Source organism: Eleutherodactylus coqui, chromosome 4 (assembly GCF_035609145.1).
Source record: "Eleutherodactylus coqui strain aEleCoq1 chromosome 4, aEleCoq1.hap1, whole genome shotgun sequence".
NCBI lineage: Eukaryota > Metazoa > Chordata > Amphibia > Anura > Eleutherodactylidae > Eleutherodactylus > Eleutherodactylus coqui.
In genome coordinates this window covers 238,142,880-238,166,783 of record NC_089840.1, presented here as the reverse complement: position 1 = coordinate 238,166,783, position 23,904 = coordinate 238,142,880, and the positions used below count along the sequence as shown (strand labels likewise).

General features: G+C 42.1%; 1 protein-coding gene across 1 annotated transcript in view; it reads right to left on the bottom strand.

Moving 5' to 3' along the window:
- The window catches only part of KAZALD1 (Kazal type serine peptidase inhibitor domain 1), a 42,679-nt gene that overhangs the window by 12,133 nt on the left and 6,642 nt on the right, over window positions 1–23,904 (bottom strand). Inside the window, exons 2-3 of the mRNA XM_066600939.1 lie at window positions 12,511–13,121; window positions 7,774–7,934 (exon numbers count right to left, since the gene is read on the bottom strand). Of these exons, the coding sequence (XP_066457036.1) occupies window positions 7,774–7,934; window positions 12,511–13,012 (663 nt within the window). The 5' untranslated portion in view covers window positions 13,013–13,121. The remainder of the gene's footprint in view (window positions 1–7,773; window positions 7,935–12,510; window positions 13,122–23,904) is intronic.

Genomic DNA, 23,904 nt, shown 5'->3' with positions numbered 1-23,904 from the left:
AGTCACCAGTCCGGCAACTATGAATTGTTTGCAGAACTAACGCAGCAGTGGGGTTTGGGTAATTGAACTGTGCTGCGCCAAACAGGGCGCAAAAACACACAAGCTATACTGCGTGGCCTTCTGTGCTCCACTCTTCTGCAAAGAGAACACACCAATGCTGGCTGTGTGTCCCTAGCTAAAATACTGAGGAAGGGGCGTAACGGCTCCGAAACACGTCTATTATTATATGCCGGATTAATTTTTTATAAAAACAGAGGAGTCGAGCTTAAACACATGCCTTAACCTCTTTGAGTCAAAAGGGATTGTGCCTACTACCACATTTTTTTTCCTACATTTATCTCATGTAATTGCACGTCCCCTTGGAAGGTGTAACGTTTCATGGATTGACTGTACCCTCTCAGACTGGTCAAGAATCGATCAATCCCACTCCCATATATAGAATAAGGGAGGAGAAAAACAAATAAAAATTCTCAAACTAAAACATCGCTATATAGATTTGCTCCGCTCCCTCTTTTTTCCTCTCATCTTTCATACGCTATGCTGTGTGGCCTTCTGTTCTCACATATCGTGCCACCCAGGGACTTCAACTTATTAAGTTAGTATATAACAAAACCCACCAGGGAAATAGCAAATACACACAGTGCGTGTCAGCGGTCTCAGACGTCATTCAAAGTCACCAGTCCGGTCACTACAAATTATTTGTAGGGCTTACACATCAATCAGCGGTTTTCTGCAAACTACATGGTTAACTGATAAGTAAACCTATACCCAAAGAAAAAGACAAGTAAAAAGGAAACCTGACGAAAGCAAAGGGAAAATGTTGTTGGTGGTTGTAGAGGATGGGTCAAGTTGGCACTTCAAGTGGCTCCCACTGAATAAACAGCTCCATGTTCTGCATGAGGCGAGGCAAGCCCACTGCCATTCCTTAGAAGTGGTTCTCCTGAGTTACATCCACCGCACACAGAGAAGGTCATAGACTCGATGACACAGCATGCCTCAAATACTACCAACTCCTCTTCCTCCTAGTCCCAGGCACAGAGCAGTCAGTCTGCATATGATATGTCAAATACAACTGCAATTTAAGAAGCAGTAAAACAACTTATAGCAGGCAACTGTATGTCATATACGTTACACCAAGCTAGACACAACAGTTGGATTTTATTACAACAGTAGATTTCCCAAGGAGACTTTAAATGCAGGTCAAACAATCATCACTGATGCTGTGCAGAACGCAAGACTCATCAGTTCTGATATTCTGAAATGTGTAAGGCTATTTCTAGACAGACAGGAAATCCCTCTGTAGGAGCAGTAGAGCCCATTCTATAAGGTTTCCATTCTACAAGAAATATAATATCACTTTCCAGAAGAGTAGCAGCTACCAAACACATAGAGATACATTCTCTATATTAAACATATAGTTAAGAAAGCTCAGCTCTTTATATTTTATTATTTTCCTTAATATGTAGATACACTCAAGGTCCAAGTCCAGTAAGTTAGACTTTCACTGGTATGTGCTTAATAGTATATTTTCCTATTACTATGGTCATTGATGTGAAGATAGCCAAAACCAGTTGGAAATACAAATAGGGTGTGGAGCCAAAAACAACTGTTTCAAATTTAATGTGGAGTGAAGTGATTTCATGTATGTGCAGTATGAGTCTCTGTGTGGTGCCAACTGAAAGTTTAAGAAGCCCGATGTCAATAATTCAATTCATTTCTGATAATTCTACATGTGGAAGCAATTCAGTCAAGTCTAAGAACTGGTGCACATTTATTTGTTATGTAATGGTGGCTGCAAGACAGATTAGATACGCCAGCCTACCAAAAGTAATTGGACACTTGAGCAAGAATTAAAAGGAGTATTTATTTACATATGTTAATACTTAGTGGGGCTCCTTTGGCCTTAATGACATTGGATACTCTCCGTGGCATACTTCCTACTAACAATTGATACATTTCAGCTGGTATTTCTCTCCATTTATTCTGCATATGTCTAGCAAGATCTCTCAAAGAAGATGCATTGGCCCATCTAGAAAGGAGCAAGAAGCTGTTATGTGTGCTGCTGGGATCTGTAGTTCTAAGCTTCCTAGCAGCACAGCCCTCACAGGGTTAATTGATTGAGCTGGCTGGGTGTGGTACTTCCTGCTAGCCAATCACCTGGGTCTGTGCTCACATATAAACCCTGCTCCTGGTCAGTCTCTGTCTGGTGTTCTGGGTGAGCAGTCATGAATCCTTGTCTGTTGAAGCTTGACGTGTGATCTGTGTCTTCCTGGTTCATGTCCGTTTGTTCGTTTATTTTCTGTCAGTTTTGTGTTAGCTTGCTGTGTGACCTGTTATCTGTGTCCTGTCCTGTTGCAGCGTTCTGTGTGAACTGTGTCTGGTTCTGCTGGACTCCTGGTTAGTGTAGGGACTAGCAGTATAACCAGGAGCCGTGAAGTGGCCTGCTAGCTTTCATGTTTTGTACAAAATGTCAACTAATACCTGGTATTTATGTTCAGCTTCCTATCTGTTACTAGTGGTTACATTTTGGCTGTTGTATGCTGTGTATTTTGGCTCTGTGTGTCTTGTTGTTCAGTCCCTGTCATGTGGCATGTGAATGTGTCCTGTTCTGGTGTGTGGCTCCTAGCATCAGCTAGGACCCAGATCCGACAACCGTTGGGCTTCCCTTATTGGGGCAATGTCCCCGCTTAGGTAGGGCACTGTCATCCCCCGGGTAGAACAGGGTCAGTTTGCTTGAAACCCGTGTGCATACCCAGTTTACTTTGGTCACGATTGCAACATAACATAAGGGCCAAATCAACCACCCGTGTAGAACAGGGTCAGTTTGCCAGAAATCCGTATGCACCTGTGTGTGTGTGTGTGTGTACTCTTTGGTCACGATCGTGTGGGCCCCGAGCTTACCGTAGTTTACCCACACAATCGTAACAGAAGCATCGTCCTTGGGCAGTTGAGCAATGGAAGAACGTTCTATGAAGTGATGAATCACGCTGCTCCATCTTCAGATCAGATAGGAGTACCTGAGTGTGCAGGAGCCTGGGATCAGCTTTTGCCAGAGTGTGTTGTGCCAACAGTTAAGTAACTGTGGATGTTCTACTATGGTCTAGGGATATTTTATGCACCATGGCCTTGGTCTGCTGGTTGTAGCGGCAAGAACCATGAACACTGAGGTGCACCTTGACAATCTAGACCATAATGTGCTACTGACAATGTGACAATACTCTAAGAATGGTCAGCAATACTTCCAGCAAGACAATGCGCCTTGCCACAATAGTGTTTTACATTGGGTTGAGGATATGGATGTCCTATGACCAGACTGGCTGCACAGAGTCCCAACATGAACCCTATTGAACATCTTTGGTAAGAACTGGAACATTGGATCAAGAAATATCAACAGAGTCTATCTTCTGTGAGAGAACTGAACAGACATTTGCAGGATGAATGGAAGGAAACTGACCGTGTTATGATCAATGTCCTAACTCTTTCTCCTAGAAAAGTCTTTTAATGAATATTCAGGCAAAGTTCATTTTACAATGCATTAGCCTCTCAACCAGGTTCGAGTGCTCGTAACTTATAATAAATTTAGTGTTTATGCTACTGTCACTATCTATGCTAGCAGGTCTGCTACCACTGACCCTTTAAGTATGCATACTTGATGCCTTTTATTGAGGCCGGCCTCATTTAAGACCTGATGTTGATAATCTTCCAGATGTCTCCTTCTGGTCTGATTGTTCTGCCGCATGGTCTTACGCTGTCTTGGTCTTTCAAACAGTTCATGGCTCTGAATTCCAGTGGTCTTTTACTCAATAGAGCAACAGGCAGAATTAGAGTTTCTCTCTGCAGTTCCTTCTGCCTCCTGCAGGCCCTTGTTCTCTGGCTCTGCAGACTATAAGTCTCCCCACAGCTTCCCGGCAGCACCCCTGCTCGGTCACATAGTTCCTGGGCTCTCTTGATGGCACAGTAGAAATTACTCTTTTTTACCAGGTGTCCCAACCTATCAGAAAACAACTTTTCAGGCATGCTCAATTCGGTAGCACTGAAATTTGGAGCAATTTCTGACACACGAGGCAAGTTGGCCCAACTCAACCCGTCGTCATAGAACCATTAAACCCTTCAAGGGAGCCCTTTACACTAGTCAAGTTATCAATTAGTTTACAGAAAGGTGTGTAATTTCTTGGCATTTATGTTATTATTGCCTAAAAAAATGCATATAGAGAAATGCAAAAATGTCAAAATATTCTTCAGTGTTGTACAGAGATTGCTCAATGACTCCAAATACTTAAGCATCTACTTCCTGGGTCCTTCAAGTTCTACCAAGCAGCAAAGTAAATGTAATCATTCCTTTTGTTCAGTACTCCTTTGCACTATCTACCTGGACTGTGGAGTAGTAGTTAGCAATGCAGGCTAATGTGTGTGACCAACCAATTACTTGGCCATGAATTACAGATGGAGCAATCCTTTACATGACAGATGCATGGAGCTAACTCAATTCACAGCAATGTAGTACACTGGTCCCTCAACATACAATAATAATTGGTTTGGGGACAACACCTGTATGTAAAAATATTTTACATTGAAACCATAACTATGTAAACCGGTAATTGGTTCCAAAATCCCTAAAACATCATTCAAAAGTAATACAAAAGGAACATTAAAGGACTAAATCTGTATGTGGATCCATGGCCGTACATTTGCAGCTCAGCTATGGATTTCTGTTGCAGTTTTTAGGAGCGGAAATCACGTGGAAAAATCCAAGTTGAATTCTGCCATGTGAATATACCCAAAGAGTCAAAAAGAACTGCTGGAAAAACTCATCCACTTTCTATAGAGAGCACAGGAGTTTCATTGGGGTCATGTTGAGTCCATAATGTATCAGAAAAATAGAGAAATCATTACTTGGTGCCCAACGGATCAGGTCATCAAGGCACAAGTAACGGATCAGGTCATCGAGGCACAGGTAACGGATCAGGTCATCAAGGCACAAGTAACGGATCAGGTCATCGAGGCACACGTAACAGATCAGGTCATCGATGCACAGGTAACAGATCAGGTCATCGAGGCACAGGTAACGGATCAGGTCATCGAGGCAAAGGTAACAGATCAGGTCATCGAGGCACAAGTAACGGATCTGGTCATTAAGGCACAGGTAACGGATCAGGTCATCGAGGTACATGTAACGGATCAGGTCATCGAGGCACAGGTAACGGATCAGGTCATCGAGGCACAGGTAAAAAATAGTACAGGACATGTAATACCATACTGCACTGTAGAGAGTCGCTACTAGACAGCCAATCATTGCATACACTTCAGCAATAGTAGTATCTACCAGTGAAATGCCCATGCCGATTGGTTGGATCTCCCAGTCAATTATACTGCAGATCCGGACTGTCTAACATTGTATGTTAGGCTGTAGAAGAGAGGAGACCACGGCACTCGCAAAGACAACCCGCGGAATGAAAATCCACTCGGGGGGGGAGGAAAAAAATTATTTCCAAAACTTAAGCGTCAGCAATAAATGCAAAGCCACCCTAGGGGCTATGGACCTAAGCCCCATAGAACATGCAAAGTAGAAAAGTGGAGGAGGTGGCAGCATAAAATGATGCAGAAAATTATGTCATACAAAGGAACATGTTTATTGCGTCCAAGTTAAGATAGGCAACGTTTCGACCTACAATTAGGTCTTTTTCAAGCCAAATAACATAAGGATCAGGATATGCAGTCCATGTTCCACTGGTTTCCAATGGGTTCTTTCAGGCTACAAAGCATCTCCCATGTGCAAGACCCCATTGGAAACCATTGGCTTCACATACAATCATTTTGTAGCAAGATTTTGTAGCCCGTGTGAAAGAGGCCTAAATCATCCAGATGCCTCCACAAACCTTTGATCCGGCCCTGAGAGTTCCAACTAATGAAAAAAATGGGAACATTCATGTAATTGGGGCAAATCCTTCTACATATACAGCCAGCGTCAAGTCTATCCAAGAAGCAGATACACTAGGAATAGTCATTCCATCTGGGTTTAATCAGACATTTTTTAGAAGCTTCTGAATAATATTTGCTCTGTGCTATAAAGAGAACTATAACGCTGTTTAACTTCATTCGTATGTCCTACAGTTTGCAGCGTTACTCCGGATCTTCATCAGATGATGTATAACATTACAAATGAAAACCAAACAGCTTTACCCACAAAGAGGTACCATTAGAATGCCTTTAATCATTGACAGGATTTTGCCAAACATGAATGCTTTTCATTTGAGCTTGTCAACATGAATAAAAACTTCAGAGCCTCACATCACCTCAGACCTGGCTAATTAGCCCTACTCTAAATTGTTTATGAGTTCAGTTTACAAAGGTTTGCTCTGATTTGCTGGAATTCTCCATTCTTATGTGTCGGCATCACTCAATGTCAACATAAAGATGGAAAACAGTCAGCAGGCATTGTATTCTGTCCAAAAAGAAAGATGGAGCGTAGTATATTACAATGGACAGATCCAGCCATGTGGCTAGGGGGCCTGGCAGAGCTTTATTCCCTGTGCTGAGTAAAGGGGATGATGGGCAGTTAAACAATCAGCAGGAGTTAAAGGTGTTGTACGAAAATCAGCTATCACCTATCCATGGAATAGGTGATAAAAGGCTAATTGATGCAGGTCTCACTGCTGAGATCCCCATTGATCTTGAGATCAGGGGCCCACTGTACCCCTTCCCCACTGGGGAAGAGATTGAATAGCGGTCGCTCATGCATAATACAACTCCATTCATCTTCATTGGGACTGCCTGTAACCCCCCTCCCCCCAGTGAGGAAGCTCACTGTACCCCCCAGTGAGGAAGCTCACTGTACCCCCTAGTGAGGAAGAGATTGAATAGAAGTCACTCATGCATAACTCCATTCATCTTCATTGGGATTGCCAGAGATAGTTGAGCACTTGCACTCGGCTATTTCTGTCAAGCCCATTGAAATGATTGGATTGGTGCTGCTCAACAGCTGCGTCATGCAATCTCCATGTCACCACAAATGGGTGCAGGCAGCCTGCAGTGATTAGAAAAAGGGAACACAGGACTCCTGTTTTTGGCATCGGTGGAGTTTCAGTGGTGAGGCCCCATTGATCTGATTGGACTTTATAACCTATCCTATGAAGAGGTGATAAAAACTGCATGGTGGAAATATGTAGGGGCACTACTCATCAAGAGCAGCTCCAAGGTAGGGAGCAGCACCAAAATGAATCTTCGCCCTTAAGTGCCGAAAGGTTTCCACCAACTGTGATCCAGCTTTGTATTTAGCAGTGATGGCCAACTAGATAGAATTATTGAAGGTATAAAGCACCATTTTTTCATATCATATACAATATACCTTGCTCATCCCATAGAACCATTTGCGTATTTGAATGGGTGTTCCAGGACTCGAATATTGGTGACCAATCCTTAGGATAGGTCCGCAGTCTACGACGCTCACCTGACCTCTTCCTGAGGTCTTTACTTTCATTCATCACATCGCCTGAGAGCAGCTAAGTCCAATTCAAGTGAATGGGATTGAGCTGCTATACCAGGCACAAAATGTACACTGCTATGCTTGGTATCAAGTGAAGAGGCCATGGAGATCAATGCATTGCAACCTCTTCAAAAAGCTGATTGACAGGGGACCCTGGAAACCATTACTGAGCGCCGCCACTGGTCAGGTGGTACAGATTTTAATGTGTTTTTAATGTAAAAATGCAACAGATTTTGATGTGGATTTTGTGCCCTTTCCATGCTTTTTGATTCAATAATATAAGTAAATACCTGTACGGATATATGTGGATCGTCTCCTGGAAGAAGCATCTCTGACCCTTCCTTCTTCCATTCTATAGATGCCATGGGATAGGCAAAGACTTCACAGCCAAATATAGCATCCTTCCCGGTAACATTCCAGATGTCGTAGGGTGGGGAGAGGATCTGAGGTGCTGCAGAAAAGTTACAGAATATACTTAGCATTTGGATATTTTTAAGTACAGTCGGTTTGCGTTGCTTTTCCTCTACCTCTATTTTCAGAAACATTATAGAAGTAAAAGACGACCTGTCAGTTTGGAAATGCTGCGCAATTTATGAGCAGCAAGTTATGGAGCAGAAGGAGCTGAGCAGACTCTTATATACATATATCTGTGGGAATAAATATTCAGTATAGTTTGTGGTAGGACCTTTATCAAAGTTTTACCCAAAACAGATTTCTACTGGTTTAGTATGCTCAACAGTAGACAGGAACTAGTATCATGTAGGACCCCCTCTAGTCCAGTAAAGTGTAGAAACTTGACTTGGCATTGATTCCACAAGTACATGGAAGTCATCTAGAGGGATATTGAGCCCAATAGTATAGTGCATTATCCTGCTGGAATGTCTCATCATTGTGGAGCACATGAAGTACATGAAGGGCTGCAAATGGCCACCAGCCAGAGAAACATAGTGGGCAGCAGTCAATGACATACTTAGGCCGACCACAGGACCCAACCCATTCCATGAGAACACACCCCATACCAGTATGAAACCACCACTGGCCTGCACATTCTCTTATTGACAATTGTGCTTATGGCTTCATGGGGTTTATACCACACATGAACCCTTCCATGAGCCTAAAACAAGTAGCACCATGACTCATCAGGCCATGGGTCATCTATGGTCTAGTTAGCAACCTCACAAGCACAGGTGAGGTGGTATGTTCATGGTGTTAACAGAGGCACTCTGGTGGGTCTACCACTCCCATATCCCATGAAGCTAAGGAACACTGTACTGACCTACAGGATATGTTTATGGAGCCTCCAGCATTGAATGTGGATGTGATTTCTGCTGGAGTCACTTGTCTGTTCACACGGATAATTCTAGCCAGGTGCTATCGGTTATGATCATTAAGCATGGCCACTGGACGGCCACTACACTGGGAGTGGTAATGCCTTCTATGAAGTTATCCCTTACACATGTAATGGAAATACCCAAGCGGGTGCCGCTCAAGTATCCTCAGAGTCCCATTGAAAGTGATTCGAGAACTGATGTGCCGTTGCGACCAGCACTGCAACCAGTCAATTCCTCACTGCAGGGGTTGCAGTAAGCCTGCGCTGAAGACGATGGTGGACATGGAACTGCTGAGACCCCCACAAATCATCAAGTTATCCCCTATCCTATGGATAACTTGCAATCTTGGTACAACCCGGGGGTGTATCTATCGGGAATGCAGAGAATGCAATTGCACTCGGACCCACGAGCCTTAGGGGACCTATAAGGCTTCTTTTTTCTATATAGGGAGCCTAGTACTACTCCAGTAAAGCATTATAGTTGGGGACCCCGTTACAGATTTTGTATTGGGGCCCAGAAGCTTCTAGCTACGCCTCTGGTACAACCCATTTAACTTTTCCGTATCTTGACTCAAGTGACCCAAACTGAACTGAATAAAAGACAAAGTCCCCTTTAAATCATGATCAGATAGATTAACTCAAAAGGTCCACTAAGGCTCAGAAAGGATTATTTATACTGTACCTCTACACCCCAGTGATTTATGTACTGGGAACCAGGTCAGACTCCTGACACTAGACAAATTCTGTTTCAGCTGACTTTAGTGAAAGGGAAAAGTCAACCTAGGAGAAGTGGCGAGAATATGGAATTCTACATCTGTGAGTGATTACAACGATTTTTGGACTTTTTATGCCTTGCAGACAGCAGGCATTCTCCGGTTAAAGCAAATAACTCAGTTTCCCCTGTTAAATGAAATATGTGCCCGATGGTTTGTGTATCTTTTACACTTGCTAAAAAAATTCTGAAGCGTTTCGGGGGTTGATTGACAGTCACTGGCTACTGATTTTTTAATTCCACATTCTAAGTTATTTCTATCATTTTGCAGGCAGCAATGAACAAAGTGTTATTTTGTGAGGCATGTTCTGTTACTAATTTTGTGCTTTGCCCACAGACTGATAGCTAGAAATGCCCAGCAATAAATTAATAGGGTAGGGATGTTTACTTTTAGCCAATAGTGAATAAAAAGCTTGATGAAAATGGTTGACTCATAAGACAAATCCACACTAAGTATTTGATTTCTTATTAGCTACATTACTTGCAAACCACAAGGAGCAAATGGTACATTCACATCACGGAATAGCTACTCCAGTGGCACCTGGGGCACCTGACTCTGGGATTTTGCCCAATGCCCCAAGTGTCTCAGAGACTGCAACTTTCAATTTTACCTACAGCTCATGATGCAGATACAATTGAACACTAGTTAAAGGGAACCTGTCAGCACATTTGAGCCCCATAAACTACGTATAACAGATAAATTGGGAGGACCACCTGAAAATCAGAAATTACAGACATGAAACAAGGTGCAAACAGCAGCACATGAGAGGGTAAGGTGAGCCTGTTATATTTTAGAAAACTTATAGAAAACTCAGGTGCACTTTAAGAGGTATAACTTAAAGTTCTTATGCAAATTGGAGAGTCATAATGCCTTGGCAGCCCCACCTGTTAGAACGTAACATTCCTACAGGTCAATGTCAGATATTTAAACTGGCCTTGTAACAAATACTGGGAATCTAAGCCAAAGCCAGAGTCTTCTCCAGAAGGGAAAGATAACCATGTACAGTTAGACTGTTTTGATGTTTTTGAGCCGTACTTTACCATCTCCCATTTGCATACCAGATTTCCCAGAGGAGCACTGCATAATGTTTAAGTCTCCTCAAGCCTAATAGGCAGTCTCCACAAGGAGTAACTGTACTCCTCCTGTTTGAAGTTTTTAAATCTTATACAAGTAAACTATTAGGAGCAAAGTACCGTACTTTCACATTAGAGAACATTGTTAGGTCCAAGTTCTTGGTGTTTTGTCTGACATCCTGCCGAACATTACTTCCCTGAGGAAGAGGATACAATTGAGAGCTAGCTACTATTAAAGGTATTGTCTCTTCAGAGGCAGCACCTTCCAATATGCAGCTGTCGCAGCAATCAGCTATTTTCCTCAGGTTCCACTCCTGCCACTCTTGAAGGTGCATTCATTCAGCCAAATGTACTATTACATGGTGGTCATTCAGATGAATGGCAATTTATGAATACCAGGGCAGCTTGAGTCCACTTAAGTGACTCTTCATTCTAGCTTATATTGGAATACCCTCTGAATGGTGATCTCTCTATGATGTCCACATGCTCTAATAGGGCTTATGAAGAGGGAATGTTTTCTTGAGACAACATCTTTAAGAAATGGCCTTTTCCTTTTTTATTTAAAGCAACTGATGTCTTGGAGCCAGCTTAGCGTGTTTCCCCTTCCCTTTGGTCAAGTACTGTTCCAAGATGCCCTTGGTGTTTTCAGAGTTCAGCAACAAACTTCAGCTGTACCATAAAAAATATTGCAATTGTGTTCTGTGCTCTTGAATTCAATGGGAGCTGTGCTTGCAGTACCAAACTGGGCCACTGTAATATGGACAGTACTTTCCACACTGATAGTGGGCCTGGTGATCAGCTGATTCAACAGGGTTCGCAAACAGCAGACCCTGGTCGATCAACTATTAACCCTTTTCCACCCCAGGGCGTACGTTTACGTCCTGACAGCGGGGTACTTCCCGCAACAGGGCGTAAACTTACATCCTGGGGATAGCACGAGATCATAAGTGATCTTGCGCTATCCCGCAGCGGGAGCAGGCTGTCAGTCATAGCCGGCCTCCCGCTGTTAACCCCTTCCCTGCAGCGATCTATGTAGATCTATGTAGATCTATGCACTATGTAGATCGCGGCATGGGCAGGGTTCACAGAGGGAGCGCACTCCCTCTGTGACGTCACCAGGCTCTCGCGATATAATCACAGAGAGCCCGGCTGGTTGCCATGGCAACAGGACACCATAGCCTTATCACAGCGATCATCAGTGCTGTACTGTAAGTCCCCCAGAGGGACCTAAATGGTGTAAAAAAAAAAGATAATTAAAATGAACAAAAAAGAAAAGTGTAAAAAGTAAAAGAAAAAAAATCCTTTTTGTATGCTTTTTCTCATATTAGCATAAAAAATGTAAAAAAAAATCAAAATCCCACATATTTGGTATTGTGTAGCAGAGATGTAATGTTTTAGGTCATCTAGTGTCACCAACATCAAACATCTGTAAGGTGCACTAAAACTAGAAGAGTTCTTTTATCTATTTATGTCATTCCGACTGTTGTATGTCACTTCATGTATGAAGAGATCAGCTTTACTTTTGCACCAGTCTTTTTAAATCCCCCTGTAGATATGATATATTACAGTAGTGACATCACTAACTTGTATTTTTATATTTTACTAGGCATTTTGGTTTATTTATGTGCAAGATATAAATTATTCATGCTGTTATTTATATCTGATGGCACTTACTTCTAGGTTAATTGGCCTTTACAGTCTAGAAATCACCGGGCTCAGTACTTCTGAACAAACTGAGAACGTGATACTTGTAATTCAGACAATCAGACAATTGAACTCCCTTTGCTGTTTGTTGATAAGAGGATCAATAAAAGTTACAAACTGTCGCTGTCATGACAAAGTTTACCCTACCTGATTCACATGGCCCCTCATGGACAATTGTCAGATTTCTCTCCGGCTGCGCATTGGCTGTTTCCTTAAATTTGCACAGCTGTAAATAGGTCTTGCCATCAGATCCACACACAGCTGTGTTAGTTAGACAGACGCACTGTGGTTCTGGCACCTCCCCATGGCTTAGGTCCCCCATATCCAACTGGCATTCCAGGTTATCTCCACATTTTCCATAGAAGTGGTTAGTGTTGTCCAAATCACATATTTGCCCTTCCAAATTGGCACATTCCAAGCAGCAATCGCAAGTGTCCAGGACAACTCCAGCAAGACATCCTCTTGGAGTAGGACATTCTTCTGGTCTACAGTCAGCACAGTTTTCTCCTTCTTCTAGTAACCTCTGCCAGCCACGTTGCAGATAGTCTGGGACACTGGGTAGTGCCAAGCCTGGACAAAATTGGAAATAACTGAGGTATAACAATAAGAGGAAGAGTTCAGGACAGGTCCACGTGGCACATCTATACATTTTCAAGAGTTCTCCTGGACTGTGCAGCTAATTTCCATCACTTGTTGGTGCATTGCTTGAAGTTCTGCATTTTTTGCTATCAGTAGTTCCGACTTCTGGCTTAGCAGATCTGAAAAGAAGAAAAATCTTTCTTTGATTTCCTGTTACAAGAGCTGCCTTTATAAGGCATTTCATCTAAATTCAACTATGCAGATAACCAGATAATAAAAGACTTCAGAACAGTTGTGTAGGAAATATATTTGGTCAAACAGTAGCCAGAGCTAAGTACGGAGGGAAGGCAAATTACAACCACAATATACAAATAATGTTTAAAGTTGGCTATACATATCAAATGTACACTGACCCTTTCACAAGTTGAGCTTCCCTGATGGGAAATTAGACACGTGACCCTGGAGTGCAGCAAAAATCAAGTGAGCAAGTTTTCTGTAGATCATTTTCAGTGTAATTCCATATTAAAATGGAAAAATTTAGTGATTTAGGCAACACTGAGTCATTGGTGTTAGACTAGCAAGGGCAAGTATTTCAAAAACTGCCAATCTTGTGGGGTTTTCATGTGCAACAGTATGGAGAGTATAGCAAGAATGGTGTGATCGAGGAAAAACAGCCAGCAAAGCGGGATCCTGTGCATGCAAACAACTAATCACCGAAAAGGATCAGAGGAGGATGTCAAGAATCATCTTCACAAACTGGTGTTGCACAGTCAAGTAAAGTGCAGCCATATTCTATGCTGGTGCCCCAACTAACGAGTCCAAATGCACAATTTCCATAGTATGGATGGGCTACTACAACAGGTGACCAGTTCCAGTTGCATTACTGTCTAAGAAAAATAGAAAGGCAAGTCTCCAGTGGGCAAAAGAGCACAAAAATTGGATCACTGAGCAGTGGAAGAACATCACCTGGTCAGATGAATCTATATATCTGCTGCACTGTGCTGATGAGAGGGTCAAAAGGTGACACAAGCAGCATGAATTGATGAACCCTTCCTGCTAGCTGTTCTGAACATGACAGTATCACCATGTAATTTGCAGCAACTACAATAATCTCGCCAGTCTGCATAAGCCAGTATTTGTGCAGAATGATTTCAACACCCGGTGAAATCTATGCCACAATGAATTCCTGTAGTTCTGAAGACCAGAGGAGGTCCAACGAGCAACTAGATGAGGTCTCTAATAAAGTTGCTATTCAGTGTTTATCAACCAAGCCAACTGGTTTTGGCAAAACCAATCGACCATTTAATGTGTTTGGGGAGCCTTCTGACTCTCCCTGATGGTAAATGTCAGGAAAGATAAGCATCGGGCAGTTGGATTTCAGCTTGCCCGATTCTTTTGTTCGCAAGGAGATAAGACACTGCCAGAGGTGTCAGGCAGTGCCTTACTGGCTTACTCCCGTCTCTCCATGCATGTTTGGTCAAGCGTGTATGAGGAAGGAGAGAGGGTTGGAAGAAATAGCGATCAGCTAAAAGAAGTGTTTGGCTCGTGTTGACCCACTCAAAGTGAAACACTTGTTGGCATATACTTCTTGCAATTCTTAGAGGGGTAAAATCTATTGATGACCTATCCTCAGGATAGATCACCGATAGTTAATAGCCGGGGACCTGCCCCACGGGAGTAGCCGAGATCACCTGATCTAGTGGAACAGACATGCATCTTAGGGGCCTCAATAGGAAATCGCCTAGCTGGCTTCACTCCTATTGAAATCAATTGTAGTTGAAGCACTGATAACACTTTGGGAACTTCTGCCTCCAACACCAGAGTTGGATACGGACGTGTAATTGATTTCAATGAGAGTCAAGCCAGCTAGGCCACTTCCACTCCCGTCTATGATGCACTTCCCTCCCGATGTACTGAGAGCGGGCCGAGTGATTAGGTGATCACTGTGGATCCCATGAGGCTGGTCCCTGGCAATTAACCACTGATGATTTATCTTGAGTATAAGTAATCAGTAGTTTTTGGCCAGAAAACCCCTTACATTATATATATATATATATATATATATATATATATATATATATAGATAGATAGATATATGCAATGAGGTACTATGATACTTAACTAAATGCATGTATAATAGAAATATGCCTATTCTATAATTAACTTATGGCCAGTTCTGGGATTCAATATATATTAACTATATAAAGTCTTATACCTAAAATAGTCTCGTAGTTCTTTACTTGTCTCGGGTCTACATTCCACTGGGCTGCTTGAAAGACGTTTGTTCTCCAGTAGCTATTGTAGGAATCCAAGAACAGGAATACAGTTGCTACATGACATTTGTCTTTTTCAATTATTTATTACCCATGACATTGGATCTGACATTGGAGATAATTCTCTCCTCGTAGAGTAGTCTCTGCTGTATGTAGGCGAATACCCTTAAACTAGCAGTAATTCTGAATTTATTCTACTAAATAACTTGCAAAGCCTAACCTATGTAATCCATTAAGACTATAGATAATTTAGGTTTCCATAAATCCTCCCGATTTCAATGAATAATTAGAGTGAACCAGACACATGAATTGATGGTATGAGGGAATGTGACAGATTAATTGCAGAAAGTTCTACAACTGTCCCAAACATCTAAATGGAGTATGTTAAAGTCCTAGTATGTGCTGCAGAGACAACAGCATATAGATGTGCAGAACAGATTTTCATATATGCAGCACATGAACATTCCATAATTAGGAATAGGGGTGAGTGAAGATTTGAAATGTTTAGTTTGGCTTGTTGGACAAATTTGGGCAAAAAGTGTGGTTCAGTCTGAATTAGTTGGCACCAAGCCAGAACATCACCAATACCTTAAACCTGGTAGATAACACTGTCTAAGAGCCATAAATGCTTTGTATAACACTTTTAGGTCACCTGGAATGTATCTAAGTACTTTTGAGCTGTTTTAAGACAAAGTTAATGAAGAAAAAGAACAAGGAAAAAAGAAGAAAAAGTAGGAAAAAAAAGAAGAAAATGAATAAGGAAAAAATGGGAAAGAAAAGAAGAAAGGAAAATCAAAAGGAGGAAAAAGAAGAAGGAAAGATATTACTTTCCCTTCTTTTCCTTTTTTCCTTTTTCTTCCTTTTCCTTCTTCTTTTTACATTTTTTTAAAGTAGTAAAAAAGAAGGAGGAGGAAAATGGAGAATAATTTTAGTTAGTTCGGCTGAGTCAAACTGCCTGAGGTTCAGGTTCAAACAGGGTTCTACTGTTTTGGCTCATTTAACACTAATTAGGAACTAGAATGAAATGCTAACTTAGGCTGAGTTCATACAAAGTTTGTGGTATATTGTCATTGTATATGGCAGGGCACGACATGCTGACAATATACCACAAACTTGACAGACTTTAATGGGCAGAAAAATGCCAGAAAGATGTCTTATGCCGGCATATATGAAAGTTGTATGTTCACTGAAGCCTAAAATATTGCAATAATATTGAATATGGGCTATTTTTTGCAGCAGAAGGGATATTAAACAAACTGAGGAGTAAATTGTAGAACACTGTATAAGACTGCCACTGAATAAGACTTGGGGATGTTGCCGGACAGTGTACTCAACGTTGGCAACCAGTGCCAGACAGCAACTGCCAAGGCAAATAAAATTATGTCATGCATCAAAAGAGGTGACAAAAATATACTTTTCCTTCTAACCAAATCCCTAGTCAGACCACACATTTGTACAATTTTGGGCAATTGTGTAAGAGGATGAGATAGCTGAACTAGGGTGTAGTAATGAGCAGACTTTTGAAAAGGTCAGTTCTCCCAGTTTACCGAACTTTTGCAAAAAATGCAGCCTAGTTCGAATTAGTTTGAACCAGAAGTGCACCAAAACCCCTAAAATGGGTGTATAACACTGTCCAAAAGCCGTAAAAGCCTAGTATAACACTCTCAGAGTGTTATATGGGGCTTTAAGGCTCTTAGACACTGTTATAAAACAGTGTTCAGGACTAGTGTTGAGCGAAGCGAACCACTAGAACCCTGTTTCGGATAGAACATTCCTGAAAGCTCCATTCAGGTTTGTGCCAAAGTGAACTTTTAGCAAAGTTCAACCTGAAACAGGGTTCTACTTGTTTGGTTTACTCAACACTACTAGGGTGTAAAGGAGGGCAACCAAGATAATTGTGAGAACAGGTACCGGTAGATTAGAGTACCAAAACAGATTAAAACTTGGAATTAGTAAATTTGGCTAAGGATCGATCAAATTTCAATTTATAAATTCATGAATAGACTGTACAGAGCCTGCAGCTATGACAAGGGTCATCCTCTACATCTAGAGCAGTGTTTCCCAAACTCCAGTCCTCATGACCCCCAACAGGTCGGGTTTTCGGGATTCCCTCAGTATTGCACAGATGATGTAATTATTGTCAGTGCCTCAAACACTACTACAAGTCTTCTCTCTATAGGATATCCTCAAGTCATGATCTGTTAGGGGTCATGAGGACTGGTGTTTTGGAAACACTGGTCTAGAGAAAAGAAGGCTTCACTATTATCATAGACAAGGATTCTTTACTGTGCGGTGAGAATACTGAACCGGGGGCCCAGCAGTCGGACCATGAGCAATCAAACATTATATCCCTATCCTGATGATGGAACTAAAAGGATTTGAATATGGTTTTCCAAGAACTTGATTGAATCTCCCCAAGGATCTCCTCGAGCCAATTATCATTAAAAGACAAAGTCTAGAATAAAATGGTCTCAGTCTACTAAATGTAGAAATATAAACAATAGGCTGGACTCACACCGCGTGATTGTAAGATGTAAGCAAGATAGATTTGTTTTAGCTTAAGTGCAATCAGATACAAAAGAGAGGAGAATGACAGAAAATCTTCATGTCTCCTATTTTTTAGATCAAGTCTTAAGAAAATATGGGGTCATTTGCGCAGCAGTGAGGCTTCGTGTAGGAGTAGCTGCATGCTAATGTAAATTAAAGATCAGATCCTGTCCCTTGAGATAAGGAAAGTCTTTTATGATCTGCAAGTTCCTTTTCTGCCGTAACTTTTCTGTTTCTGTCTAGTGTTGAGTGAACCAAACCAATAGAACCCTGTTTTGATCAAATTAGGCTAACGGTTTGGTTTAGCGCGATCCTGAACCGCAAAGTTCTACCCAAAACAAGGTTCTACTGGTTGGATTTGCTCAACGCTAGTCCTAAAGACTGCTGTATAACACTAAGAGCCATAAAAGACGGGAGCATACATTTAATGTCATTTTCATGTGCCCAAAAGCAGTGTGATTGTAGTCTGAACTAGAGAAATGACATGCTAAAAACAGCCGGTTCTAAGTTTTTTATACTGTAAAGCCCTATTTCTACCTAAAGTATAATTAGTAGGATGCAGAAACAATACAGAAATACAAAATTTGTAAATCATAAGTCCAGATGCGTCAAGACAAGGAAAAGTACAACTGCCAAATCATTTTTACTGTAGACATGAGATGGCTGTGAAGGTTCCCAGTAGTGTTGAGTGAACTTTAAAAAGTTCGTTTTGAGCAGTTCGCCGGACACCGGAAAAAAAAGTTTGGTTTGGTCCTAATTAGTTTGAATAGAATCAGGACTTCAGCAATGCCCCTAAAATTGTCATGATCCTTCTGAAGCTCAGTGGTTAGCCTTGTAGTCATGGGGTCCTAGATTAAAATCTGACAAAAAACAACATCTGCAGGGAGTTTGTATGTTCTCCCTGTGTTTCAAAATCATCACCTTAAGGCTGCCTGTCCACGAGTGTTGCGGATCTCCGCCGCAGGAGCCGCCGCTCGGGAGCAGGAGCCTGCAGATAGATCTGACAGATAGGCTGACCACGGAGAATCGCGGCAATTTGCAGCATGCTGTGATTTGCCGTCCACGAGTGGAGAATCGCTATGATTCTCCACTCATGGACAGGGGGCGTTGCTATGGAAAGCGTGCATTGCGTTCCCTGCTGCCGGATTATCGCCGCGGGGAACGCAATCCAAAAATACCCGTGGACAGGCAGGCTTATTTATATAGCACATGCGTATTGCGCAGCGCTTTATATTACCATTTGGGGCTCACAATCTATATTCTCCAATTAATATGTTTTTGGAGTGTGGGAGGAAATCTACACAAACACAGGGAGAATATATAAACTCCATGCAGATATTGTCCATGGTCACATTTGATCCTATTCCCCCAGCACTGCAAGCCACCAATGCTAACCACTTCACCACCATCTCCCTCTTCTTCTTCCTCCTACTGGATGTCTTTGTCCAATGTGGCTCAGTGGTTAGCACTGTTGCCTTGCAGTGGTTGGGTCCCAGGTTCAAATCTGACCAAGAACAACACCTGCAGGGCAGCAGTGCTAACCGCTGAGCCACAGGTCCCCTCATCACCCAATGTGTTTGCCCGGATGAACCACCCAAGGTTCAGGTTCCCTTCAAACTAAACTGTTAGAAAAGCAGGGTTTGACTGGTTCAGCTTGCTAAACATTACTTGACAGGAGAGGGGAAAAATATTGAGTGTAGTTGCAAAAGGCAAATTGCAAATAGGTTTACAACTAGAATATCACATAACAATTAAAAAAATTGACTTATGGCTAATTAGCTGTATTTTTATATAACTTCTCTGGAACTACATTACAACTTATGGGTCTGTCTTTATAAAGCACAATTAAAATGCAACTACTAAAACCTGTTCAATAAGCCAAGTATACTGCCAAACATTATCGAATGGAAAAGTTTAAAAAAAGAATGTGTGGTTGCTATGAATGAGAGAATCCTGGAAAGAACAATGTGCCCAGAACTTATCTGATGGGGTAGAAGTACAGAATGAAAGACTTCAAATAACCTCTTACAACTAGTGTCAGTTAAGGCTATGACCTTGGGGGCCTTCATCTGAAACAAGCCACTCTATTCTAACTGGTGTGACTTGGGTTTTCTATAAGCCCTTGACAATTAACCTGTCTTCACTTGCTGTAACAACGGCCTAAAAATGGGAAATGTCAAGAAGATGGTCTGTGAATATTGCAGACAAAAAACCTTACAGCCTCTGGTCCCCAAAAAGTCTACAATATTTGTAGACAGAACTGATTAGTGTTGAGTGAACCAAACCAGTAGAACCCTGTATCAGGTTGAACTTTGCTAAAAGTTTGGTTTGGCACGAACCCAAACTGAGCTTTTAGCAAATTTTTAACCAAAACAGGCTTCTACTGGTTGGGTTCGCTCAATACTAATCCTAAACACTCTTGTATAACACTGTCTAAGAGTCATAAAAGTCCTGTATGACACTCTCATAGTGTTATACAGGGCTTTTATGGCTCTTAGATAGTGTTATACAGCAGTTTAAGGTGTTTGGGTGAACGTTCATTTAAGTTCGAACTAATTTTGTCTGAATTTAACTTTTTTCAAAACTTATGCCAAACTGAACTCTTCAAAAGTTTGCTCATCACTATCGATTATATCTATCTGGTGGCAAGCATGCATTGTCATAGCTTCAAAACAAGACTGACCCCACAGCAGGAGTAAATACCTCCCGAGTCCATATATAGAGTAGATCTCTAATTTTATACTAAATCCCTCTGTCACTTTACACTTCTGAAACATCTCAGTTTTGGAATTGGTCAAACGACCTGCATTTTAAACTTACTAACTACCCCCAATGTCCATATTACTTGATGAGTTACTTATAGACGAACTGATATGCACATCTAGAATGACATGAAAAGATGGAAGAGCTCTTCAAGTTTATAAGGCACCTTAGGCCCAATGTCCACGGGTGGACTTGAATTGCGGAACTGATCCAAAGATCAAGCCGGCCATAGGGAAACATAGGTGTCCTCAGCTGAATTAAAGCCTGGAGATTTAATTTGCTGATCTTTGGATGCGGAAATCAAATCACAGCATGATCCATTTCAGTGCGGTGCCCACACGGATGGCTTCCATTGAAGTCAACAGAAGCCGTCTAATCCGTGGCCCAACCCCAAAATAACATTGCAGATGGGCCGCGGATTCCGTGGAAAATCAAGCGTTTGAAAATAACCCCTCTACTGCACATGTGCGCCAGACAGCCCTTACACACAAATCTGCAGTAAAGAAAAAAGAAGACCCGGACAGGTACGCACAGTCCTTGATCACAGGAGGGGTTGGATTCCACTGTGGGCTCCCTCATGCAGAATCCAACCCACCCGTGGACATGAGGCCTTACAGATGATGGATGTGGGCGCCGTTGGTGACACTCGATGACCTAGAACAAAGCATCTCTGCTGCAGTGAAGCAATAACAGAGGATATGCCGGGACATGTTTGGGCAGTACTACAGACTTAACATGCTATGTCACCAATGGCGCCCACATGCAGCATTTGTAAGGTGCAATAAAAAACTTGAAGACGTCTATCTTTTCATGCCATTTTGGCTGCTGTATGTCCATTCATGTATGAAGAAATCAGTTTTACGCTTGCACCATTCTTTTTGAATTTCCCTATGTAGACCTGAGACTTTGAGGATATATGTATGAAAATGACAGCAAGAGAAAACAATGGACCAGTCATTAATAGAGATGAGCGAGCATACTCGATAAGGCAAACTACTCGAGCGACTAGTGCCTTATTCGAGTACCTGCCCGCTCGCCTCTAAAGATTCGGCTGCCAGCGCGGGTGAGTTGCGGTGGTGAGCAGGGGGAGCGGGGGGGAGAGAGAGATCTCCCCTCCGTTCCTCCCCGCCCCCGGCCGAATCTTTAGGGACGAGTGGGCAGGTTCTCGAATAAGGCACTACTCGCTCGAGTAGTTTGCTTAGCGAGTATGCTCACTCATCTCTAGTCATTAATAAAGGCAACTAAACAGGTCGCTGCTTTTATCCTTCAAAGGCATTCTAAAAATGAGAACTGGAATTAAATGGGTGGTGATGAGCAACTTCTCCACTTTTTCCCTGCACTGGTTTTGGTTTATCTGCCTCATTGTGTTTAATTGGTAGAACATAATCGAAAGCAAACTTTATTTCTAACATAGTAAATGACATTATTCTTCTTGACTCAAAAACTGCAGAGAAAATGTGTCCCGGAGCCCTTTTGCTCCTACACACAGATTTCCGTATGTGAAGATGATTTTTTACACATCTGTGAAGACAAGTTTATGTCTGAGAACAGATCCGTTTCAGATATATTCACATTTCTGGGCTCCACACTATTTTATTAGACATTTTTCTGGACAAATCTTCATGCTCTAAAGAATTTACAATTTTTATGTGCACTTGAAAAATCACAAAAGCTTCATAATTTAGCAGTTGTCACAACTAATGGGGTAATATTGGCAGTAGTATCTTCAATAAAAAAAAAAGTTCTGGACTTATGCCACCTATGATACCCAGGGTATTGTAAACTTAATGGTGGAAGGGCACAAACATATCAAATTAAACAGAATTTGGAATAACCCATTGAGGTATGTCACAATGTGTTGCAAACATCTACATAACTTGTTCCATACATTGGATTGTGGATGTTTTTGCAGAATGTCCATATAGTGTTATACATCAGTGTTCAGAACCAGTATTGAGCAAACCAGTAGAGCCCTGCTTTGGATCGAAATTTGCTTACAGCTCGGCCAAATACAGGGTTCCACTGGTTCAGTTTGCTCAACATTACCAAAAAGGAAATGTATCCTACCCAACAAACAAAATCAGGATGTATGGGGCTAGACTGAAGGCTCCACACGCATTATACAACAGTAGGTTGAGCTCAACGATTTCGACAAGGCCAACATTTGACTGAACCCTACTATCAAGCCATGTAAAACGGCTAATGCTCATTCGATGAATGAACAAATGCTCATTTGTCAACCAACCATGGCTTTTTAGCAAGCATAAAAATGCTCATTAGTGAACTTCACATTTCCCTATGTAAACAAGAAGATGTGCAGCCAACAATTGATAGCTATATGGGGACAAACGATAGCATTAAAGGGGTATTCTGGGCATTTAACTCCTTGTAGTTTTGATGACCATTATTGATCCGCAAGGGTCCAATGCCCAGGACCCCAGCGATCAGCTGATCTCAGCCCCTGCACTCACAGCATTGGGGTCAAAGCCGGAAATGCAATAGAAGGCTTAGCTCCAACTGAAAACAATGTGAACTATACCTTCTATTGTACTTCCGGCTATGACTACAATAAAGATCTGTCAATATCTGACCTGCTGCAGTAAGTATAGGGGCTGAGATCAGCTCATCATTGGGGGTCCCAAGCGGCAAACCCCAAGGAAAGGTCATCAATACTGCAAAGGGTTAAATGTAGGGATTCACCTTTAATGACATATTTTATTGGAAAAGAGCCAAAAATGCAATACCTGATAAGGTGCAGAGCAGGCACGATCGCCGCTAAGGAGGCACAATCACCATAAGACCGGCACAATGGCTGTAGGGTCGGCACAATGGCCATAGGGTCGGCACAATGGCCGTAGGTTTTGGCACAATGGCCGTAGAACCTAACAATATGCAGCAAGGGGACAACAGTAGGGGAGTCAAATTCGGAGAGCGGGAGCCGCTGCTTCTTTACATTTTCTTGTCCATGTGAATGTATGTAGGGGTAGAGATGTAATTAAGCTTTTCTTCACACTCATTTTGCTACTCTACATCTAAATACTGTGGGCATGGCTGAGTGACTTGCTGGCGTCCCTGCCCCCATTGTGCCCTGCACGCTTTGCCAGCCTCCCCAGCTATACCCCTACATTTTTAGACTGCAAGACACCTCAAAAAGAGGAGCCTTGATTTTATACTTGGCTGCAAAGTCCAGAGAAAGCAAAGCAGCATCCAGATATTAAAAAATGAAAATGGTCTTGCTGGCTTCTCGGCTCTTTGGCATCCTCCAGGTAGAATTTCCAGTTGATTTAGCCGGTAGAGTGCTAAATTTGGCATTTGCCTCAAAGAACCAGAGCACAGGATTATTCAAGGTGGCCTCTCTTGTCAGTCTGCCTTTTGCCTA